Raw genomic sequence first — 22,486 nt, 5'->3', positions numbered from 1 at the left:
GGGGGGGTTGTCTGTTTTTCTTTTCCCTTTTGTTGACTTTCTAACATGTTTCCCTGAAAAAAGTTTCCTTTACAATCCTTTCATACTGTAAATCTGACACATGATGCCAGCAGCAACCATTATCGTAGGCGTTAAAATGTAAATGTGTTATCTACCTCAAGGTAACAGCAGTGAGAGAGACACTCGAAGCCACACTAGTGCTTTACACACATGACCATCCTCATACCATGAAATGAAGAGGTCGCCAAGATGAAATCTGTCTCACTTCGGCATTCAACATAGTGAGGTGTTTCAGTAATTATTTATTTTTAGCAGATGTGCGATATTTATTTTATGAAACTTGGTTATGTCAAATGTGATTCTTGACGTTTTGAAGAGCTGAACAGACTTCCATTTTCATTTCGGCACTATAAGGATGTGCAAGTGTTCCTTTTGTTTTTAACTTAGGATGCATATTCATGTGTTTTTGTTCTAAAACAAGTTGAGGCTTTCCTCTTTTTTTCCATCTATTCTCTGTATTTTTTTTTTTTTTACATATACGGTAGGTGCATTTTGTCATTCGTGGAAAAACACATGTATCATTTGAAGAAGCGCCTAAAAGTCTTACTTTTTTTTTAAGAATAACATTTAAGTGTTTAAAAAGACCATGGAGGCATTGGAAAGGTACATGAAAATGAAAGCTAACGGTGGGTATAAAGTACGTCAGTTTTAATTGTATGTTTTTTGTTTGTCTTTTGTTAAATTTCTATGTACTTTTTCCAGGCAAGCATGATGAATTAGGTTAAGGTGTAGCATGTAGAACACTTACAGACTTGTTTTTGTAATTATTGGTTCCCCTGTTCTACAAAATATCTCAAAATAAAAATTACTGGCAAAGAAAAGTCTCATTTCTGGACAGTATCATGTATACTAAATGCTTTCCTTTGGAACGTAGGTTCTACAAAGGTCATGTTTAAGGAAAGGTGCCTTTTCAGTCTTTGGTGCAATGTTCATTGACCAGAAATCACTGCCAGAGTACTCGTAGTTTCATTCATCTGTAGTTGAAGATCAGGGGGTCTGGGGCCACAAGTGGCTCTTGGGATTCTATAATGGCTCTTAATTGTAGCTAAAAACGAGAAGTCAACTAATTCTTTTGAATATACCAGTTTTACAAGCTTAAGCAGTTTTAAATAACATTTGTAGTTAATCTTTACTTAAGAATCTGGGAATATGTTTTTAGATCAATATTTCTTCCCATTAGCTTGGAAACAGTTTTTTTTTTTTTAACCTAAAATATCCTTGAAAACAAAATGGATGCTTCCTCTATGAAACTCTTCTGTTTAACATGACAAATGTTCTATTGCTGAGATTTAACAAATATAAGTCGGTTTATTTAAAGGCCATTTAATAGTTGTTACTCTAATTATTTAGCTGGGTGTAGGTTGAAATGGTTTATTTTTTGGATTTAAAAGGTTGCAGACCCCTGATCTAATTCTAGTCTGACCTCCTCAAAGTTCCCCACATTCTAGAGATATGACTGGACCTGATGAGAGCTGCTTCATAAAACCTAGCAGCATGATGGTTCTGAAGGAACTGGCTGGAATGAGGTCATCCTACTGGACAGATCTATGTGGATAATATTTAATCACTGCAAAATGACTCTAAAAGTGCAGCTAGATTTCTGCAGGAGCTGAGCTTTGGACTTCAAACGGTTTTAAAGGGATATATTTTTGTTGGATTGTATTCATTTTGTTTTATTTTAGGTACATTTAAAAAAAAAAAAAAACTTTTTTTCATCTATCATACATGAGACATCTGTCAGTTAATTGCCAGTGAAGGGGAACAGATTACTTAATTCTCAATCTGAATTTTAAATTCAATAAAATATGAAGTTTTATTCACTGACATCTGGTTTTAAAACCACTGATTCTAGTAGCTGGCTAAAACCTTTCATCAGCTGTTAAAGTGCTTACTCTGTGGGTTATTATGCAACATGTGTTTCAAGATGAAAAGAAATTGGCATAACTAATTCATACAGGTCTTCAATTTAATCAATCTCTAGTCTAAAATCGAAGGAAGCAGAAATCTTTATTTAACCTGTAATTTTGATCAACATGAAATAAAATGTGGATAAGTTGTCAGTGTTTTTTCAGTTTGTAGACATTTCTTCAGAGGTTTAGGGTATTAACTGAGTTTTAAAATGCTTTCTTAGCATTAGGTCAGGTAAAGAACAGGTTGATACCATATTGTGCAGTTAAAGTATCAGGTTCTCATTAGCTTGTGCTGACATTGCAGAAGTCGGTGACTCACACAGTACTGATATAAGGATGGTGATCCAGTTACCTTCTATGGTTAAGAACATGTAATTCCATGGGAGGATGACCTTTTATCAACCTTATAGTGAAGAGAACTTCAAAATAAAGTTTTCAGTTGTAAAATTTTACCATAGCTGATTGGATCAAACTGACCGACTTTAGCATATGAGTTCTACGATCATTAATAAAATGTAAACAAAGCTGTGAGCGAGACAAAAGAGCAACAGTCCACCTGTCGGAAAAACCGAGATAATCTGGTCGCCTTGAGTGATCGCCTGTGGGTGTGACCATCTCTGAGAAAACAGGCTCTTCCATATGTCTTTAAATGCAAAGAAAAGAGATTAAATGTAATATTTTACATGGAATTTAAAAGTAGGTAACGCTTGGGACAGCTTCCAATCTTCCCAGGAGCTGATGACCCGTTTAATTCATGCCCTGCAACCTGAATCTCTTAGAAAAAGAAACAGAAATTTCTACGTCTAAGGCTTCACAAACCTTAGTCATCACAATGACAGGACAGTACAGGCTAAGAAAAGTGAACTAATATGCTTACCCAGGAAAAGTTAGAGAAATTATGTTCTTTCTTTTAAAATTTTTTTATAAAATAGGCAGGTCAGACAAGGTTTGCAAAGATGAATCTGAATAAACCACACGGATTTCCACAATATTTGACGACTACACTTAAAAAAAAAAAATCAAAATTTACATAAGTAAAAGTTTCTTAAAATAAGTGCATTTGTTCTTTGATTGATTAGGTAAAAGAAACATTTTGCCAATAGAACAAGACAATGTACACTTAAAATAAGAAAACACAATTGTATTATCTTATTTCAAGTACATATTATCTAGTTATCTTATTTTAAGAGTAAAAATACTTATTCCATTGGCAAAGTATCTCATTTACCTACTCAAATTAAGGATAAATACACATACCGGTAATTAAAGTAATTTGTACTTATTTCTAGATAATTTTTTCAGTGTATGCAGTGCAAAAACAATCTAGAAATAAGTAAAACAAATCTTTAAATCATATGTATTTAACCTTAATTTGAGTAGCTGTATTAGAGGATTTGCCAAAGGAATGGGATTTTTTTTTTTTTTTTTTTTTTACAAATTGCAATTAAATAAGATGCACTTTTTCTTATTTTAAGTGTAAATTGTCTTGTTCCATTGGCAAAGTTTCTCATTTATCTCCCTATGACAAGAAAAAATACACTTATTTTAAGAAGAAACTACTTAGATTTCAATTTTTTTCAGTGTAAACACAGCAAAAGAAGTGATATAGTGATGCTTTGCGCTGTTTTTTTTTTTTCACCTGTTGGACCATAGTACCCTGCAGTTACTCAGTCTACACCTGTACTGTAAAGTTTTTAAGAGTCATATGTTAGGACATCTAAATATGGGCTTCATATAAAAGATTAGTTATACATTTCTTAACAGCGAGGGACTAATAAAGCCAAAGAGAGAATAAATGTTGTGAAAATATTAAATCTATTATGCGCTTTCATGCACTGGAGCCTAGATTCAGACCATATGTTCTGATAAAGTTTGACCTCAAATTTAAATACACTGTGCAGTTACAACCTTTTCCCCAAAGCAATTATGGCATACAATCAAAACAAACTTCTGTTTTATGTTAGAAGTGTTAAAAAAAAACAAATTAAAATTTGTACCAGAATGTTTATTTTCTTTTACTTTTATCCACCTAAAATCAATTGCATTTGTTGCTGCTCCTTAGCAGACATTTTTTTGGGCCCAGTAAGAGTTTATCTAATTTCACTTTTGGTGAAAAGGAGCCTGTTTTGTTGAAAACTGTTGTACATATGCGTAGGGCAGACCTGGTTTAAAATTAAACTACAGGAAAGATTTTAGTACAAAGGTTGCATCTGGGTTTCTCCCTATAATCAACTGCAGCTGGCGTTTTCTCTCCTGCAACTTCCTGCTGGGAAATAAGGCTATCCACTGTCTGTAATGCTTTACATTTCTTTCCAGTGACATATGATTTTGCCCTCCTAAACAGGAACATAATGTAAAATATTTGTGTCTAATGATAGAGCGAGTGACTGAAATCCAAATGTAGGTCAGACACACTGTTTTCTATTAACAGCATCCCTTTCTTCTACAGGTTCCTTTGTTCTCTGCTTTAAATGCTTAAAAGTTGACTAACTTGCATCCCGCCATCATGAAACTATCTACTTACTCTGCAGAAAAGAAAAAAAATTGCACAAGTTGGAAATATAAATCTGTTACTTGGATACTTTAACAATTTGTAATGTTCTGGAAGGATCTGCTGACCTAAGATAAATCTGTATTTTGATGTTTATAAAACACTAGGCCTCAGATCTGCCATGACGTTGAATGTGTTGGAAAAACAGTGGCTTTATCCAGAAAGGGGAGCCTGATGTAGGCATGGGCTGTTAGTGTGCTGGCATGGAAATCATCCTCTGCCACAAAATCACTTTGCAAGCCGAAAGGTCTTCAGGAGAAGCTCTGACAACAATAAATACCACAGCAAATATAAAGCACGGTGGTGGTGGCATCATACTGAGGGGTTTGTTTTTTACTGTTAGTTTTACTGATACCAGTGGCCGCTGCTGCTCTCTGACACAGGGAAGGCTCAATGGTGTAATTGAATCCAAACGTCACGTATTGCATTAACCAATGTTGAAACACAAAAACCCATTACTACCACAGGTGTAAATAGCTGCTCTGAAATAACAAACCCCAGAAACCACAGCAAGAGTTCACTGTTCTGATTGAATGATCACTTTTCCCTCTTGACTAATAAAGAAAACCTGTTCACTCTCAGTCAAAAAGCCTTAAGTTTATTTGCCAATCAGCATCAAGCCGCCAGTTTCAGGACCCACCCCTGCTCCACAGACCCCCTAAGAGCTTTAACCTCACTGGAAGGGACGTATTTTGGCGTGTTATCCAATCAGGACTCTAATTTCTTGCTGCTTACTTCAACAGATGGAGGCTCAAACCTCAACTTAGATTTCTTATAAAGACTGACAGGCAGCGTCCTGTAGCTCCAGAGGGAAGCACAGATCAGAAAAAAAAAGCGCTGATTGATGCTCAACATACTCATGAAATTAGGCGTGTTTAGTTTCAATTTGATGCAGTTTAATGACTACATTTATAAAGTGTGACTATGCATAGTTTACCAATAATTTTACGAAATTTACAGGGGAGGTTTAGCCTCCATAGAATTTAATGATAAATCACCACTGCCCTGTACACAGTGCACTTTAAACTCTTCAACAGTTATAACTAACTTCCACTTAGTAGATCAGCTCGGTTCGATCTGACACTTTGAATGTTTTCAATATAAAACTGTCCCATTTAACAGAACAAAAGCGCAATGTTTATGGCCCTACTTCTGGGGTTGGACCATAGAAAAATTGCAACACTTTGGTTAAGGTAGATCTATTGGCATAACACATAACCCTCTATTGATTGGTGGACAGAAAAACGTCACCATTCGAATACACACAGAATGATCTAAGATAAGAGGATCTTTTAAACATCACTAGATCTACAGAAGGATGCATGCTAACAGTAAACAAATGCAAGCTTTTTCAACAAATGTTTTTATCTGATATTTTTTTTGTCAGGTAATCATTTAATCCTGGCAAGCTGGCAGTTTAAATGAGTCGCTGAAAGTGTAAAATGAATGTTACATTCCTAATCCACAGCAGGTCATCAACTTAAAGTAAAATTAAGAAATTCAGTCTAACACAACTTCACCCATAAGTTTACCTCGTCATCCATCAGCTATTGCGATATTAACACGTCACTCCCGTGACTGAAGGTCATGAATAATATTCTCCCTTTTAAAGAATCCCCGCCCCAAAAAGGTATTGAGAGTTGTCTAAGTATACACTGTAGAATAGCTTGTTAAAGCGAGGTCATGCAAGAGGTCACGCTGTGTAGATAGATAAAAAGTAAGACAACTCAGTAATTTGCAAAAACTAAGATAGCTCCTCTGTCAGAATATGTGTCCATATTCAGCCCAGACCTCCAGGTGCTAAAGTTAGAACACAAAGTGCCGTCATAAATAGAGCTTAGCCCTCAGGGTCCTGCACTTTAAAAGCTTCGGCCCTGCCAGAGTTACACAGCGTCCTGACCACTGATATCAGATCAGTGTATCACTTTTTACACCTCTAAGCAGCCTGTGTTTTAACTTGACTTTCCAAACTGGGGACCATTAATGCTGAAGATGTCTTAAAGAGCTTCGGTTACAGGCTGATATTCTGAACTCCAGCAGCATGTGCATCAAGAAGAGAAGCAATCAAAACCCAAAATGAGTCATCTCTTGATTAGGCTCAAGTACTCTGGAGCTGACGTGACAAACAACGGTGCAGACAGTAATTTGTGCCCATGTTCATAAAAGAACAAAAACATCATAAGAGCTTTTTCATATTCACCGGCTTCATAATAACGCTGTGTACCCTCCACCTGAAGTGGCAGCAGCTGTTCCTGATCAAGCACATTTATTTCTCATGGGGTGTGCAGTTAAGATGTAGACTTTCCAAAACAGAACATTTCTTTTTTATTTGTGTGTACAGCAAATAGAAGCCAGGAAAAAAAAGTTGAACTGCAGCAGCCCAAATTGCTCGCAAAGAAGGCATAATTACTGCTAATCAGGCGAGGCTTAACGCCCCAAACTGACGGAGAGATGGAGCAAGAACTGCCTTGCTACGTTTGCCCTGAGAGGATGTGTGTATGTGGGGGGTTGTGCTATAGTCTTTAACAGCCAGTTTAGGGGGTGCCGACAACCTGCTAAGCCCAGAGGGTTTTAGAACCAATTTCCACCTGAAAACATACAACAAAAAAAGAAAAAAAAATCCAGTTTAATTTAAATCCACAGATATTAGGTCTTAATTATACCTGATTAAGGGTTGCATATCAAAGTATTTGCTTTTCTACTTAAGGAAAAAAAACATACTTCATATGTATGATTTGTTTTTGGTAGAACAAATTAATTTAAAGTATAATTCATGAGCTCCCCCCTCCTATCTTCGTCTTACGGGAAACTCTAAAAGTAAACAATTATTAAAGTTCTGATGCAATGCTTTATTTTATAGAAACAGTTATATCCGATTTTGCTTCAGTTTTGTGATTTCATTATAATAGAGGCTAATTGTTCCAGATTTCATGAAGCTGTATAAATTATAACTAATTCATTAAAAAAAAACATGTTTGTGTTTTTTTTTTATAAATCAGTTATAATTCATAAAATGGTGATGGTTATGAAAACTAGGAGCCCTAAGAAGTGCTTCACAGAGGGTCGGCTGCCATTTTGAAGCTGCATGAAATCAAAGTCTCCTCCTCCATCTCAGATGCATTTGATAACATCAGGGCCAGGAGGGAAAGCAAAATTGTTCTGCAATTGTTGTATTTTTGGAGTTTAGCCTCTCAGAGAAAACATCTCACAATGAGATACAAACATACTTTCATAAGGAATCAGACATCTTTTTCTGGGTCAAATTTTTAACCCCTTAATGGCCAAATATATATATAAACATCTATACATATACATAGACATGTATACATATATATTGGGGCCTGTGTTTGGCCCTTAAGTTGTTGCCAATTAAAACTTTTAATCCTTTTTTTTTTTTATTTTAAAAAGAAATAGAAAAGTGGCTATATTACATATTTGGTACATTTATAATGGTCAATGATAACATACACCATTAAGAACCAATTAAAATGGAAACAGGAGCTTTCCTAAGGTTCCTAGGTCCACACTAAATGTGTGTACATGTTATCTTGGCTGAGTACGTAATACAAAGGCATCAAGGGGGTTAATATGACTTTAAAATTATTATCATTAATTCTAATGAGAGGAAGTAAGCAGGCAATATTTTACCAGCCTTCAAAGACATCTTCCCTTTAAGAAATAATCAATGATTCATTTTCAGGTCAGTCAGTGTGGGACCGAGACAAAACAAGATTCCAATGACTGCAAATCAATATTCATTTATTAAATGTCACAATGTTTGATGTGTTTCAAAACCCCTTAAAGAGCCTCTATTTTTCATTAGATAATAATGATTTAGTTTCCAGCGGCAAATCATTTCCATCCCATTTAAAATCCATCCCTAGAGATGAAATGTGCAAAATACATTTTTTAGAATCTACTTTGCACTGACTTACATCAACATTTTTCTCTGCCCATGTACACCTGAAGAAACATCCTCTTGCAGTATGGGTTTCAACTGCAAAGGTTACTGAACATTTAGAAAGGGAGATTGAAAAAAAGCTAAATGACTTGATAAAATGTTGTGTTGGTGCCAAAAGAAAATAATATGTGTAAAAACACAAACTTTTTTAATCAGTTGTCTTAATACCATAACTATGGTAAATATGAAGCTTTTCCAGTTCTCTTGATTTATGTATCTGCCATTAGCAAACTGTAAAGTACTTTCTGTTTTCTTCTCAAGCCCAGCACTTTGAATTGTCTTGCTACTAAAATGTGCTATGTGAATAAACATAAATGACTGATTCTGTGTTCATTTCTTAGTCATGAAGAAACATATTTATCTGTTCTGCTTTATATTTTAACCTCACCATCTATTGGAAATGGTGTGGGACTCTGAGTAATGTTGTCTGTGACCTTGTGTTGTTATTTCCCAGGTAAACACAGCTGTCTGGTGAGTAACAAAGGCCTGGCTGAAACACGTGAGGCAAACTCAGATGGTGAGAAAGACAGAAAATTAAAAACATGGACTTCTAACTCCTCCGTTTCCACCATCTGGAAACTCATCAACAGCTCACGACAGAAACCTGCTTACCTTGAATCACAATAAAAATCCCATATTTCTTCAAAATAAAATGCATCTTCTGCAGAAAATTGAATTTCCACTGCAGGTTAACACTCTAAATACACAAATATGTCTTTGTTTAAAAAGAAAAGTTTCCAGAAGACATCATAGCAATGATTAGACACACTTCTTCACTCATTGATGCACTTTGCCTTCTTCCATCCTCGTTCTCGCTGCTCATAAATGAGTAAATATGCTGGACCGGAGTTCAGAAAGAAGAAGATTAAGACAATGTGTTCTTTTTAGAAGAACACAGATGAGCACGTGCCTTAATGAACGCACCAGAGTTCAGGTACAGGTACAACATCATCACAGACCCAACTTATGACTCAGTGTTCTTAGCAGATACTTCACAGCGTATTGGTGTGTCTCTGTCGTGTGTTAAAAATGAAGATAATGAGAGGTTGTATAGGACACTATTGCAGAGTATGACTGCACATGAGGAGCTTTTATTAAACAGCTTCCATGGTGAGTTTGCTCATGTAAATATGTCATTAAGAGAGAAAACAAGTGAAGGATGTTGTCCTCCACAGTCAAATTTAGTCATCACCACATCCCTAGTAAACATGTTTGGTGTTTTTTGGAGAACTGGTAGTACATGCCATTATTTGTTGCACATTCACCATCATTTTGTGCCTGCTAGGCAGAAACACCTGGCTCATCTTCCTGTCCTTGTTGGTCATAGTTTTAACCCTTTATAGGGCCAATATTGTTACTGGAATCCAAGACCTTAATACCTTTGTAACATTAAAAATATATGGATATTTTGATGGCAAAAATTGATGTCCATGTAATAAGAAGAAACGCCAACTTGCCCGAATATATTAAGAAAAATAACAAAAGTGCTTCTATAAGAAATTCATGAAAGAGTGAAAGAAACACATTTTCTTTGGTACAATATAACCTTAGAGGCATTAATGCTGATACCGACACATTTTTTAGTTTATAAACCTAAATATAATTGTTAACTAGGCTTATTAACTTTTTAACTCTTCAATTATCTTTTTACCCCTTTTTCTTAAATTGTTAACTTTTCTTTTTTCAACTTAATTTACAGTAGGTAATATATCATTCAAGGGCTCGTCTAATTGGTCAGATGCCAAAATAAAATGTATAGCCATGTAGCAGGATCTTTGCTGAATGGCTGGATATAGATCTTGTGCTTCTAGACCTCACCATGGGACTGGGGGAGAACTCTATTTGTAAGGGGTATGCAAGTGATCAAAAACGCTAACTTGCCCTATAAAGGGTTAAAAGTTGGTTTTATTATTGCTCTGATTGTAGATTGAAGTCACTGGAGAAAGCAGTGGGATGTTGGGGCCATTTATCTGAACATCAAAACAATTGGTCTGCCTTAATTGAATTAGATGAGAACTTAATGAAGTATTTTATTACTCTTTAATGTTAGATCACTTATTGTAATTAAAAATATTTTGGGGTCAGTTACTCTATAGGATTATTTCAGGGCCAGTAAATTCTGTCTTTCATGACGCAGTTATTTCTTTATTTGGGAAACGATACAAATGGATCTTTGTGGTTTTGGATCAGTTTTGATTGCAGATTAATATCACTAATGATATTTCGTACCAGTTTATACCTCTATGTTTAGTTTCTTAGCTTTTCCCTCAGTTATGATCCATAGGAACAGGTTTAGATTCCTGTTCTAGTTCCTGCTATAGGTAGGGTCCTGTTGTGCTCATTTAATATCTCTCTTCTTGTGATTAGTTTTCCTGCTCAGGTTGTTTCCCATCAGCATGCAGTCTTCTGCATTCGCCTGGTGCTTGCTACCTTGTTCCCACGGTCCCACGGTTCAGATTCCCAGAGTTTAAAAGTCAGACAGTATAATTACCTCTACCCCAGATTTTTTGTTGTTCCTGTTGTTCCAGTTACGCTTTAGCTGGCTGCTATCATCTTCTTTGGACCCATTTAACAGTAATCCATCCTGAAGTTTTTCAGTAATTGTGAGTTTGAAAATGATAAAAAAAAAAAAAAAAAGCTAGAAAAAAGACGTTAAAAATATTCTGTTTTCTTATGATTACTGTATATAAAAATCACAGGTCTCATCTGTATTTACCAGCCACTTTACCTGTTTAGTTGCTTCACAGCATGAGCCAATCAGCTAAAGGCAGCGACTGGATGCATTTAGACATCTAAAGGTTTGAAAGAACATTTACTAAAGTAAACAATCTTTTAAACTTAGCATCAGGGTGAGGAATACAGGGAATTAAAGTGGCTGTTAACATGCTGTGGTAGTTGAAGGTTCTGACAAGGTTTACAGAGACATCATAGTTGTACATGTTCATTCAAAATTTGCATTTTTTTTAATTTTTTTTTAGAGCTCAGAGATAAATTGACATACTACTGTGGGAGAATGCAAATGCAACAGAAGCCTTCTTTTCAGCCAATGTCTGCAGAATACCATCTCTGAATGCACAACACATAGAAGCTTAAAGTAAACTGTCTGCAGTATATGAGGATTAAATTAGAATAAAAACAACCTTTATTGTCTCACAGTGGGGAAATCCTGCTTTCAGTGCCAATGCAAAAAAGGCAATAAGTGCAGGAGGTTTAAACATGAGGAAAAAAAATCATTTAAAGATCAAATGAATAACTATGGATTAAAAGCAGAGATGCACAAAAACACACAATGAGCAAATAAGTATGCAACTAACCACTTCTGAGAAAACCGTGCAGCACCACAATACACAGCTTTTCATAATAGTTTATTGAACATGCCAATGAGTCCAGTGTACTGCAATGTCTTCCAGTCACCAGAGTACAGTCAGACAGGGCATCATCTGGATGTGGTGAAATGATTTACATCATTGTTATACAGCTTAAAAAACTGCAGCATATGAGCAGATCAAGTCATGCCAATAAAGATCTCTGAGGAATGTTCCTGAGACTTTGCTGAGGCATGCAGATTTAAAAAATCAGTCTAAGGGACACTGAATAAATTGTTTGGGAATATATAGATGACAAATCAGGAGTTTGTTGTGTTACAGATGATTTTCAGAACACTTAAATATGGTGAGAGGAAAGCTCATCAGATGTAAGTACATAACACCTCTCCAACACATGGTTCATTGGAGTTAATTTGGGAGTCTGTGTGGTATTGCTCTGCTAAATATCACCCACACTTGTTACATTGACTCCTACATTGGATAAAATTAACACCAGTTTGCTTTCTGGTGCATTGTGTGGGTGACCTGAACCTTCAGGCATGAGCTCATCCTGCTTCAGTGGACACTTGATTATTTCTTTCATCAGTACATGAAAAGACGCCAAGATTAGAAATGAGTCTGACCTGACTGGGTCTGCTTCACGTGGGAAAAGACGATCTCTGATTTAAACGGATCAACATATTTTCGGCTTGAGAGCAGATTTGATTTTATGCAACAGAGCAGGCAGAAGGCTGGGATTTATCATGACATTTTGGTGCTTCAACATGCTCCAGATTTGCTAGGAGGAAGCAACCATAGAAACAGACTTCTTCCGAGAGATTGTTTGCTCATTTGTGTTTATTTCTGCTTAAAGATGACAGAAATCCACAACACTCTGCAGAAAATAGTTTTTCAGAGGTTTATTGTTTAACTTGGTTGCAAGAATAGAACTTTAATCAAACGTACAAAATCAACTGTAGAATTTTCTTTAAATAAACGAAAAAACATTGAAGTGGATTTTGTACTTAAGAATAATTAAAAACAGTTTTTTGTTTTGCTTTTTTTCCCCTTTTTTCCCTGTTCTAAAAACATTTAACAGCTAAAAAACTCAAAAAAACAAAAACAAAAAAAAATCCAATTTCCATTTTGCCTGGGATATGAATAATTTTGGGGTAAAGTTTAATTTCAATTCTCATAGGAACATTTAGGTCATATTCACAGAAGGGAAAAAAAGTAAATGTATTAATTGAAACAGCAAATGTTTGACAAAATGTATTCAGCTTAGTTAACTTGACTGATCTTACTTACCAGTTTGTCATTTTAACTGGAATTATGGAGGCATCCAGGCTTGACGTTTTGATTGTAAACTTTAAGGGTAGGCTTAAAACTTTCCTTTTTGATAAAGGTTATAGTTAGAGTGGCTCAGGCTATCCAGAGCTATCACTATAGTTATACTGCTATAGGTTTAGACTGCTGGAGGACATAGGGTCCCGTTTTCATCATTGTGCTTCATTCTATCTCTATTCTCCCTTTCTGCAGAATTTGTTAGTTCAATCTCTGCTTTTTCTCATCATAGTAGCTTCATCTGGTCTGTTCCTGTTTGGCTGTGACTCCATCCAGTGGAGAAATATCAGCTGCCCTGCTGCCATCAACATCTTTTGTTTATAGCTGCTGGAGCTTGGCCTGTTTTTCAGTGTAGTCCTGTTTCTCTGACTGTTACTAACTTTATGTGCTCTCTTTCATACCCTGACATGGGAGCTGGCTTGGAGTTTGTCTGCCTGGCTGTGTTCTTCCTGGACGGGGCTGCCTTTGGAGCTGTTTGACAGTTGCCTTTTGTATCTCTGCTTCTTTCTGAATGTCTGCTTCCTTGAACCCCAGCCGGCCTCAGCAGATGGCCGCTCACACTGACCCTGGTTCAGCTGGAGGTTTCTTCCGAGTTTTTCCTCTCCACTGTCACTACAAGCATGCTTGGTGTGAGGGATTGCCTTTGAGTCAATGAGTCGATGCAATTAGCTGGTTTTATTTAGATAGAAAACTTTGAATCAGTTTGACTGTATGATCTGGTGGAATTTTCTTGAGATGACATGTGTCTTGAATTGGCGCTATATAAAAAAGTGAATTGAAATTGAACTGCAAGTCTAACCTGCAGCTCCCCCTAGTAAGTATATTTAAAAGGTTTAACCATGCAGAGCCACATTTCTTGCACAGTTTTTTACTTCAACACATCCAGTGCAAAGTTAATTTTCATCTCAAGACACTTTGAGAGTTTGGCTCTTTAAGAATTTCTGTCAATTTTCAAGCTTGAGAACTTTTTAACTGATAGCAATGCCTGGAAAAGTGGACAAAATGCAGAAATGAGACCTGAAGACGTGTCTGTTTGCATGAGTGTTTGCTGCTCCCTGAGCACAAGTGAACTCACAGCTCATGCTCATGAGTTATCTAAAATGCAAAAAACATAAATAATTTATTCCAAATCTTGGACTGCTTACTGTATCGCTACCTCACTATAACGGAAACAGATTTTATAATCAACATCGGATGTATACTGTACATAATGCTTCATATAAGCCTATCAAAATGCCAGATTTTTGTGATGAAACAAAATAGAAAAGCATTTTCTGAAGTTTTTTTTTTCCCCAACACAGCATTTTTTTGTATGCAAAATGTAACTGTAAAACAAACAAACCCTTTAGAAGAAGCTGAAAGGGCCAATGATACATTAGTGTATATAACTGAAAACATCCTAGGCCGCTTCTTCTATAGTCCTAGCTTAACAATGGCTGCAGCCTTTACCCATAAGGTTGTTTCATCAGAAGGGTCCCACATGACATTTAGTATAGAAACCTCCCCTCCTGTTGATGGGTCAGCAGTGATGGCCTCCCACTACAGTCTCTATGACTCCCAGTCACTAGCTCATCTCCTTCTTACCCCATAGTCAACAGGAGGCTCTTTCTGCTCCCAACCTTCAGACCGCCTCCCTTTTCTTTGTGGCCATCAGAGCCACTGCTGTCAGCAACTTTCAGGCTGATTCTACCGACTATATATGCATATCATTTTTTTTCTTCTTATGGAAAATATTAAAAGTTTCTCTTTCTTGAACTGTCCTGTAAAATGGCTTTGGCTCAAGGATTCAAATGAACAAATACAGAGAAAATCCACATAGTGAAATGCTGTGCAAATGTATTCCCAACAGTTACTTTTCTTTAGATGGAACTAAATTATTTTTCGGCAAGATGGAATAGAAAGGTCCACTGGAAAGCTGCAGATAAAGACTCATTTTATTTCTCAACATTACAGTGAATCAAAGTCCACAGGGAAGCCAACCAAAGAGGGACAATGAAAGTGCTTGAAAAGGAAACATATAAGAAATCTGGCATATAAGCTTAGGGGCTGCCAGAGATGTCCTCAAAATCGCACAAAGATCACACATAATTGACTCTTTGGTCTTGGTATTCTTGATTCATACTTCTTTTCTTCATGTGTTGGGTTAGAGCCATAGTTCAGTCCTGATCCATAGTTTAGGGTTGACTAGATATTTTTGCTTTCTGTTCAGATCTCTGATTATTTATTTTTGTGCTTATGAAGAATCTGTGCACTCTGCTAATTAGACTCATCTGGTTTCCATGCCACTGATCACCTCCCATGCAGCTTTAAGCTGGTTAGTTTCTGTCATTTTCCCCCATATCTTTCTTTTCCCAATCATACTTGTTTGCTTCCCCTGTTGTTCAGTCTGGCTGTCCTCCACAGAGTTTTTCCACTGTTCCACCTATTCCACCAATCAGCTCCCTGGCAAATTTAAGGCAGTTAGTTTGTTCCATCCTATGTCAAATCCTTCTATTTCCTGACACGTTTATTTGTATTTATATTGTTGATGAACCATTTATTGACTTTGCCAAATATTTTTTCTCTACTCCTCTAAGGTTACTTCTAATATATTTAGCTCTAATAAACCCCAACATGAGACCACCATTCTGACAACACATCATGATAGAAAGTGCTTTAGCAAAGCCTTAGGTAATATCTATAAAAACATTTCCACCTGTTATTGCAGCTTCTATTTATTGCATAAAAATTATATTAAAAGTGGGGAAAGTGAATAGAGTTAGAAAATAAAGAAAATGGAATTTTGCAGGGAAGGATACAAATTTTGAAAGTGATAAAGAGTATTTTCCTGTGTTTGACTATAGATCAGAATTTACACAGGCCAACTTAGGAAGGCAGGGCTGTTTCACAGTGAAAACCGATTGGCTTTGCTTGTAAACATACGTGTTGTCTTAATCTGCATCATTAAGGGACATCAGTGAGGAAAAAAACAACCATAGTAACTGCACTGCAACCTGTTTGTGTGTTGTCTGGGTTGTCTGGCTACTGTGGATCCCAAATGATTCGCCTTCACAGCGGATTCTCCTGAGTGTGTTTCAACTGAGAACATTTAGCTGTCATGTACATTGAACGTACACAAAGTCAGTCAGACTTACAGGAAAACAGACATCCCAGAGACAGGAATCTCCTGGTTGGTTTGATGCTCCTGTTGGTTGATGCTTTCAATTCAAACGCAGGATGGGAGAAGATTTTAGAAACCAGATCAGCTTTTTAATCTCCAAATACTATGGTGGTTCTATATAAATGAAAGATTTTTTTTTCTTTCCTAAGAGGCTAGAAATGAGGGCAAGCATTTTGTCAGTGAAGGAGTGTGACTGGACATCGAAGGAGTGCCATCTAGTGGATGGAGACCTGCATGGAGATTCACAGAAGGGCAGAGTTTGCCTGCCAAACATATTTAGATCCAAAAAAGTGGAGTCATTGGAAAAGACTGGGATGAGACCCAACTATCAGCTTTACTACACAGCCAGAGAACTTTTTCTGGAAGCTTTGGATATAGAAGCCATCCAGCTGCTGATTAGGAGATCTGCTGGAGAGAAAGTTGGAGCTCAGCGATTCCCACACAGCCTGAGTAAGGAAAGGTGCATTTGTCTCTCTGATGAGGAGCACAGTGAGGCATTAACATTGTTTTCTATTGTTCTCCGGAGTGGTTTGTCTCTTGAGGACAGCTGCACCTCTGGGTCTGAGCAAACCTTGAAACTGGACAGACAGCAAGGCGTCCTGAAAAGGAACAGCATCCAAACCCGTCTACTGGCTCTAACCAAACTCAATGATGAACACAAGCTGGAAGCTTTGTCTGCTTTCTGCAAACATTTATGCAGGCGCTACCAGACTCTCCACACTCCTGGTCGCAGCCTGACTGTGAAGAAATACAGACTTTCCTACCAGCACAGTCTTTGCTCCTTCCATCTGGCCCTCCTCTATGATTCAAGCACTGGGTTCATCTGTAACATGTACCTGTACTCTCCAGAGCATCTCCAGAAGCAGAGCAGCAGGCCTGTAGTTGAGCAGGTGGTCAGACGACTGGTCGAGCCTTTCTGCAGCCAAAGGAACATTATTCAGCTGGACAACTCTGCAGGGATGGAGGAAAGACTCAAAACCATTCTCTCTGGATTGGATGTTCATATCAACTTTGCTCCTTCAGGAAAAATACTAACCATCGTCCCCTCACCGTCCTCATCTCCATCTGAGGATTCAATGTCTGAACTCGTAGGCCACATCAAGGGCTGGAAAGGACCTGCTTTGTTCTCTTTGTCAGACCTGAAAGAATCTGTGCCAGATACATTCATGCCGGGCGTTTGGGCCACCCTTCACATGGTTTGCATCAACACATTCGTGCTCCACTCTCTGCAGAGCCGGGGCTCAGGCAGGAGCGTTCCTCTGACTGGGTTCACCAGGGCTCTGGCCTCGCAGCTAGCAGCCGATAACAACATGGCTGTCCCCGCTCTGCCTCAACTGAACAGCTGTTCCTACCAGGAAACAACCAACCTTTCTAAGCAAAGGTTAGTTGTGAATAGCTACTGCAGCTGAATCCTGTTCATTATCATTATTAGTCAAGAGTGATTTCAAATGACCTCTATCGTCTACATTTAAGAAGGTTAAAATAATCAAATCTTGCAAAGAGGGCTAATTGTTTCAGGATATTGAGCAGTTATTTTCAGTCTATTTTCTTACACCAATCTGTATGCTTCTCTGAGTACATAGGTAGAAATGTACCCTAAAAATCATCCTTAGAAAATTTGATTTCAGGTTGTAGCTTTGGGGAAAAAAAAAAAAAGTTTGTTTTTTCATTAATTCTTTCCTTCTAAGAGTGCATTTATAAGGTCAGACATTGATGTTGGACAAACATGTTTAAAGCCTCTCATTCATTTAAACTCAAAGGTGTATCAGATTAAACTAAGACTCTCTGCTATCAAGTTCTTAGACAATAAACCTGCTCATCCATATCTTTATGGGCCTTGCTTTGTGCACTATTGCACAGACATGTGAGAACAGTGGCGCAGCACCAAACCAACTTATCTCATGCTAACTGTCATGACGGCCAATCTGTTAGATTACCATGCATGATTGATCAGTCCAGAGTACATGTCTCCTCCGCTCTAGAGTCTAAGCTCAGGGCGATTTAACACCATCTGAATGTTGTGATGTAAGCTTGGACACAGCCGTAAGGCCATGTGCACCCATTACATAAAGCCCTGTTCTGTGTTTTTGGGCTGAAAGAAAGGCCACAAGAATTGTAAAGGTCAGTAGTTACCGACGCTGTTACCCTTCAATCCATCAACCCTAATCAAGGATTTTTATAAGGCCATACACTAAGTTATTGTTCCCAATCACTTCTGCTGTTATATTACTCACAACTGAGACTGAGAAACATTTAGGAAATTTCAAGATTGAACTTAGTGCACAAGTGGTATCTTATTATACACTGAGAAAATGTACAACAAACAATTCTGTCAGGACTATTGGTCCATAAACCTAGCTGAGGGAATTTATAAACCTGTGGCCATAGCAGTGATTAGATACACAATACTTATGAGAATATCCAGTTTTAAATGGTGTTAGATGGAAAATGCTTTTATGTTCATGTTTCATCCATAAACCTCTGGGAGTCTGGATATTGAACAGAACACCACTGCTGAGATTTGGTACAAAATGTTTTTTGGGGCACAGTCAGCTTTTAAATCTGTCATGATAACAATTGTTACACTTGCTAGATACATTTTTTTTTCTTCAAAATTTAACTGCTGCGAAATATCTAAAGACATGCCGATGGAGGGTCATAACCTTGATCAAGGGTTCCTAAACATTTAAGCCTGTGACCCCAGAAAGAACAGTGCAAAAGATTGGCGAACCTTAAGAAATAGAAATAACTTTATCCCTCTCAATCTATTAAAATAAAACAAGAAGTCTTTTTAAAATAAGATTTAATGATCTAATGTATAATTTGAGTTTATTTATAAAATTGTTTATAATGTACAAGATAAATAGCATAAATCTATCTTTATAATATTATATAAATGTATAATAACATTTGATAACTTCATACATTTTTTATTTAATTTTATATTCATTTTTTATTTAATGGGACAAGTACTTTTTTTTAACTGCGCATTTTATAAACCTCATGGCATATTCAATATTTGAATCATGCTCAAAATATATAAATCCTTTTTTAAATTACATTTATATATTAGATTTTTTATTTTAATTTATTTTTCTAAGGGACATTTATTCATTTAAATGTTTCTTTTATAATTGCATATTTAAAATTTGAATCATGTTTAAGCTAAAAGAATAAATGTTACATCTTGTGGTTTTATGGTAAGTGTAATCATTAATTGGTTAGTTTAAATGACATATTTCTAGATATATATTGGCTTATTAAACACCTCAGGGATGACATCTAGATCATAGCTCTAATTCATAACTACAATGAGGTAAAAACCTGAATTTCCTCAAATGAAATCAGAAAAGAAGGTTACTTCTGTGTTACTGTTATTCAATATGTTGAACAGCTTAACTTTAAACTGGGGGAACATTTAGGGTGATTAGTACAGAATTCTGTAATATTTAATATCATTGCTGTTACCTGTATATCTTTAGCTCTTAAATAAAAAAATATGAGCTAAAAATTCTATTATGAGCCAATAAAAAAAAACAAAAACACTTGATGTTTTCCGTTTTCCATTTATAAAACCCAGACATACTGATGTGATATTAAACTCCTAAAAGCTCTTAAATGTTTTGTGTTTTATCTGCTATAACTAATCTTTCTCTTTATCTAGACCAGGTAAGACTCACTTTGAGGATAAAATAAAAAAAAATTTACCCCTCAAATGCTCAAATTGTGGCTCCTTTAACTCTATAAATAGAACTATTGGTTATGTTTCCAAGTTAACCACATTCAAATCAGAGTTTTGCTATGATAAAGACAAATTAGCTTTAAGATACCGCTTGTTTCCTTTCAAATAAATGTATACAGAATGCTGATATTTCTGTTGCCAGGGCTACCATTTAATTTGGCAGAGGTCAAACTAGTCCAGCCCAGTAAATGAAGGCTGTTTCCACTTGGGACACACAAAGTGGAACACTGATGTGTTTTCTGTCTTTATTCCAGGTGGTCAAACATAAACGGCTGCGTTCAGATGACCGAGGATATGAAGTGCAGCTTAGGAAGGCAGCTGCAGAGCCAGCAGAGCAGACCAGGAGTGTGTGGGTTAGACAACTCTGGCAATTCATGCTACTTAAATGCTGTTCTGCAGTGTCTTTGTTCAACTATGCCCCTTGTAGAGCACCTTCTTAATCAAGATACACGCAAAGACCTGGGAAGGTATGCAGCACCCTGCCTCTCTTCTCTCTCCTAAGCTCCAGATCCACTGATTGAACCTCTTTGTTCAGGTGTAAATGCAGGCTTGCACAGGTTTTTGTCCAGCTGCTGGAGAAGATGTGGCTGGGGAGCAGCTCCAGCTGTGCCCCTGTTGAAACCAGGTCCATGCTGGGCTCCATCTTCCCCCAGTTTGATAACTACACCCAGCAGGATGCTCAGGAACTGCTGCTTCACCTTTTAAATGGCCTCCATGAAGATCTGAAAAAGGTGCCGCAAAATCACTCTTCTACTAAGACTGTCTGTTAAAAATACAGATTAAAATTTCCTTTAAAAAAAATATTTTCATAAGTTCCCAAGTTCACATTTGTGTTTATTTGGTCGGCAAACGTCAGATTCATTTCTCGGGACAACAGCCAGGAGAAAAACAGAGCACCACCGAGTCCACTATCATCTCAGATCTGTTTGAAGGGCAGCTAAGCTACCTGACCTACTTCATGCAGTGTGGCCACCAGGCACACAATGCCCAAATCTTCACTGTACTTTCACTTCCAATTCCCAAAAAATCCAAGAAGTGCTCCATTGAGGTACGTTTGAACAGATTTGTCCCCGCTGTTGTTCTGCGAGACCTGAACTTCACCCATTTTTGATGTCTGTGCAGGATTGTTTATCTCTGTTCTTTGAGGAGACCATCCTGACTGCGGCCGAGCAGACGCTCTGCTCAGCCTGTGGGCTGAGAAGAGAAGCAGCAGTCCAAACCTGTTTAGACAAGCCCCCAGAGATTCTCATATTGCACCTGAAACGGTAAGTATAAAACACAATCTATGTAAATTTTTCCATAATAGATCTGATTACAGCTATAATTCACATTATTGATTCATGTCATACCGTATATATAATCCAATGTCTCAACTACTGATCCACAAACTATAGCATTAAAAAGGTAAAAATCCTCTTATTTGTCATTTAACATTTTTGCTTTGGCCAAAACAAAGGAATAATATTTATCCCTTTAAAGGTTTCACAGGAAAACTGCAAAAAATATTATTCAAGATATTACAAACGTAGATTTGGTACCTGCCTTCACTGTATAGATGCATAAAGCAATAAAAATATGAGCTCATGTTAGCCTGACATGCAAACTAATCCAAGCAGCTTGGAGACAGTTTTATAACACCTTAAATAAAAAGATAAAAGTGGCTAGAGGAATATAAATACCTTCTTTTGATCCAGTATAATTATCATCTTCTTTTAAGGTTTGGCTGTAAGGGGAAGAGTCAGGTCAAACTGTCAGCCAATGTTTCCTTCTCCATGGAGCTGGATATTTCAGCGTTTCTATCCAGCTCGGCACAGGAGGCGTCTCCGTACCATCTGTATGCTGTTGTGGTGAGTTATCAGTGCCCTCATCTTTTCTTAGCGCCAAGCCTCTGCAGGCCCTAAAGCTTGTCTGCAACCTTTCATATCCAAACAGTCATTTTGCCCTGAGTTCAGCTAAGAAAAACTCATTTAGAGCCACAAAATATCACGATTGCTTTTTTTAAAAAAAAAAAGGGAAACACAAAACGATTCATAAAACTGAGGTATGGATTTTTTTTTTCTGTAGGGAAAATATTTGATGTTAACAAAAATAATAATAAAACACCTAGTTTCCAAGCTAATTAAAGGAAAAATATTTCTCGTGATGTCCAATATTTTTTTCAAAAAAAAAAAAAAAAAAGTGTCTAATACTGGTATTTGTTCTAATAGTACATTACATAAGTTATTTATATCACTTTTTTTGCCACTATTAAGAGCCATTGTAGAGGGTCCAAAGAGACACATGCTGCTCCACAGACACAGGAGCAAACAGTTAATTAAATTCGGTGATTGTCGAGAAATATTAACAAAAAGAAAGTCATTTTAAACGTATTTATATTAGAAATATTTTCTAAAAATTTAGGTTTGCAAACTTAAATTTCTAGATTTCTCTAACATTGTCTTTCAAGAGAAAAG

At 36.8% G+C, this 22,486-nt stretch overlaps 1 protein-coding gene across 1 annotated transcript in view; it reads left to right on the top strand.

The window, feature by feature from the left end:
* The first annotated feature begins 16,658 nt into the window (after positions 1-16,658).
* The window catches only part of usp50 (ubiquitin specific peptidase 50), a 6,810-nt gene continuing 982 nt past the window's right edge, over positions 16,659-22,486 (top strand). Inside the window, exons 1-6 of the mRNA XM_015375601.1 lie at positions 16,659-17,672; positions 20,288-20,500; positions 20,569-20,764; positions 20,890-21,081; positions 21,156-21,298; positions 21,751-21,880. Coding sequence (XP_015231087.1) covers positions 17,122-17,672; positions 20,288-20,500; positions 20,569-20,764; positions 20,890-21,081; positions 21,156-21,298; positions 21,751-21,880 — 1,425 coding nt within the window. The 5' untranslated portion in view covers positions 16,659-17,121. The remainder of the gene's footprint in view (positions 17,673-20,287; positions 20,501-20,568; positions 20,765-20,889; positions 21,082-21,155; positions 21,299-21,750; positions 21,881-22,486) is intronic.

Source organism: Cyprinodon variegatus, unplaced genomic scaffold (assembly GCF_000732505.1).
Source record: "Cyprinodon variegatus isolate N-32 unplaced genomic scaffold, C_variegatus-1.0 Scaffold122, whole genome shotgun sequence".
Taxonomy (NCBI): Eukaryota; Metazoa; Chordata; class Actinopteri; order Cyprinodontiformes; family Cyprinodontidae; genus Cyprinodon; species Cyprinodon variegatus.
This window is presented reverse-complemented; position numbering and strand designations above follow the sequence as displayed.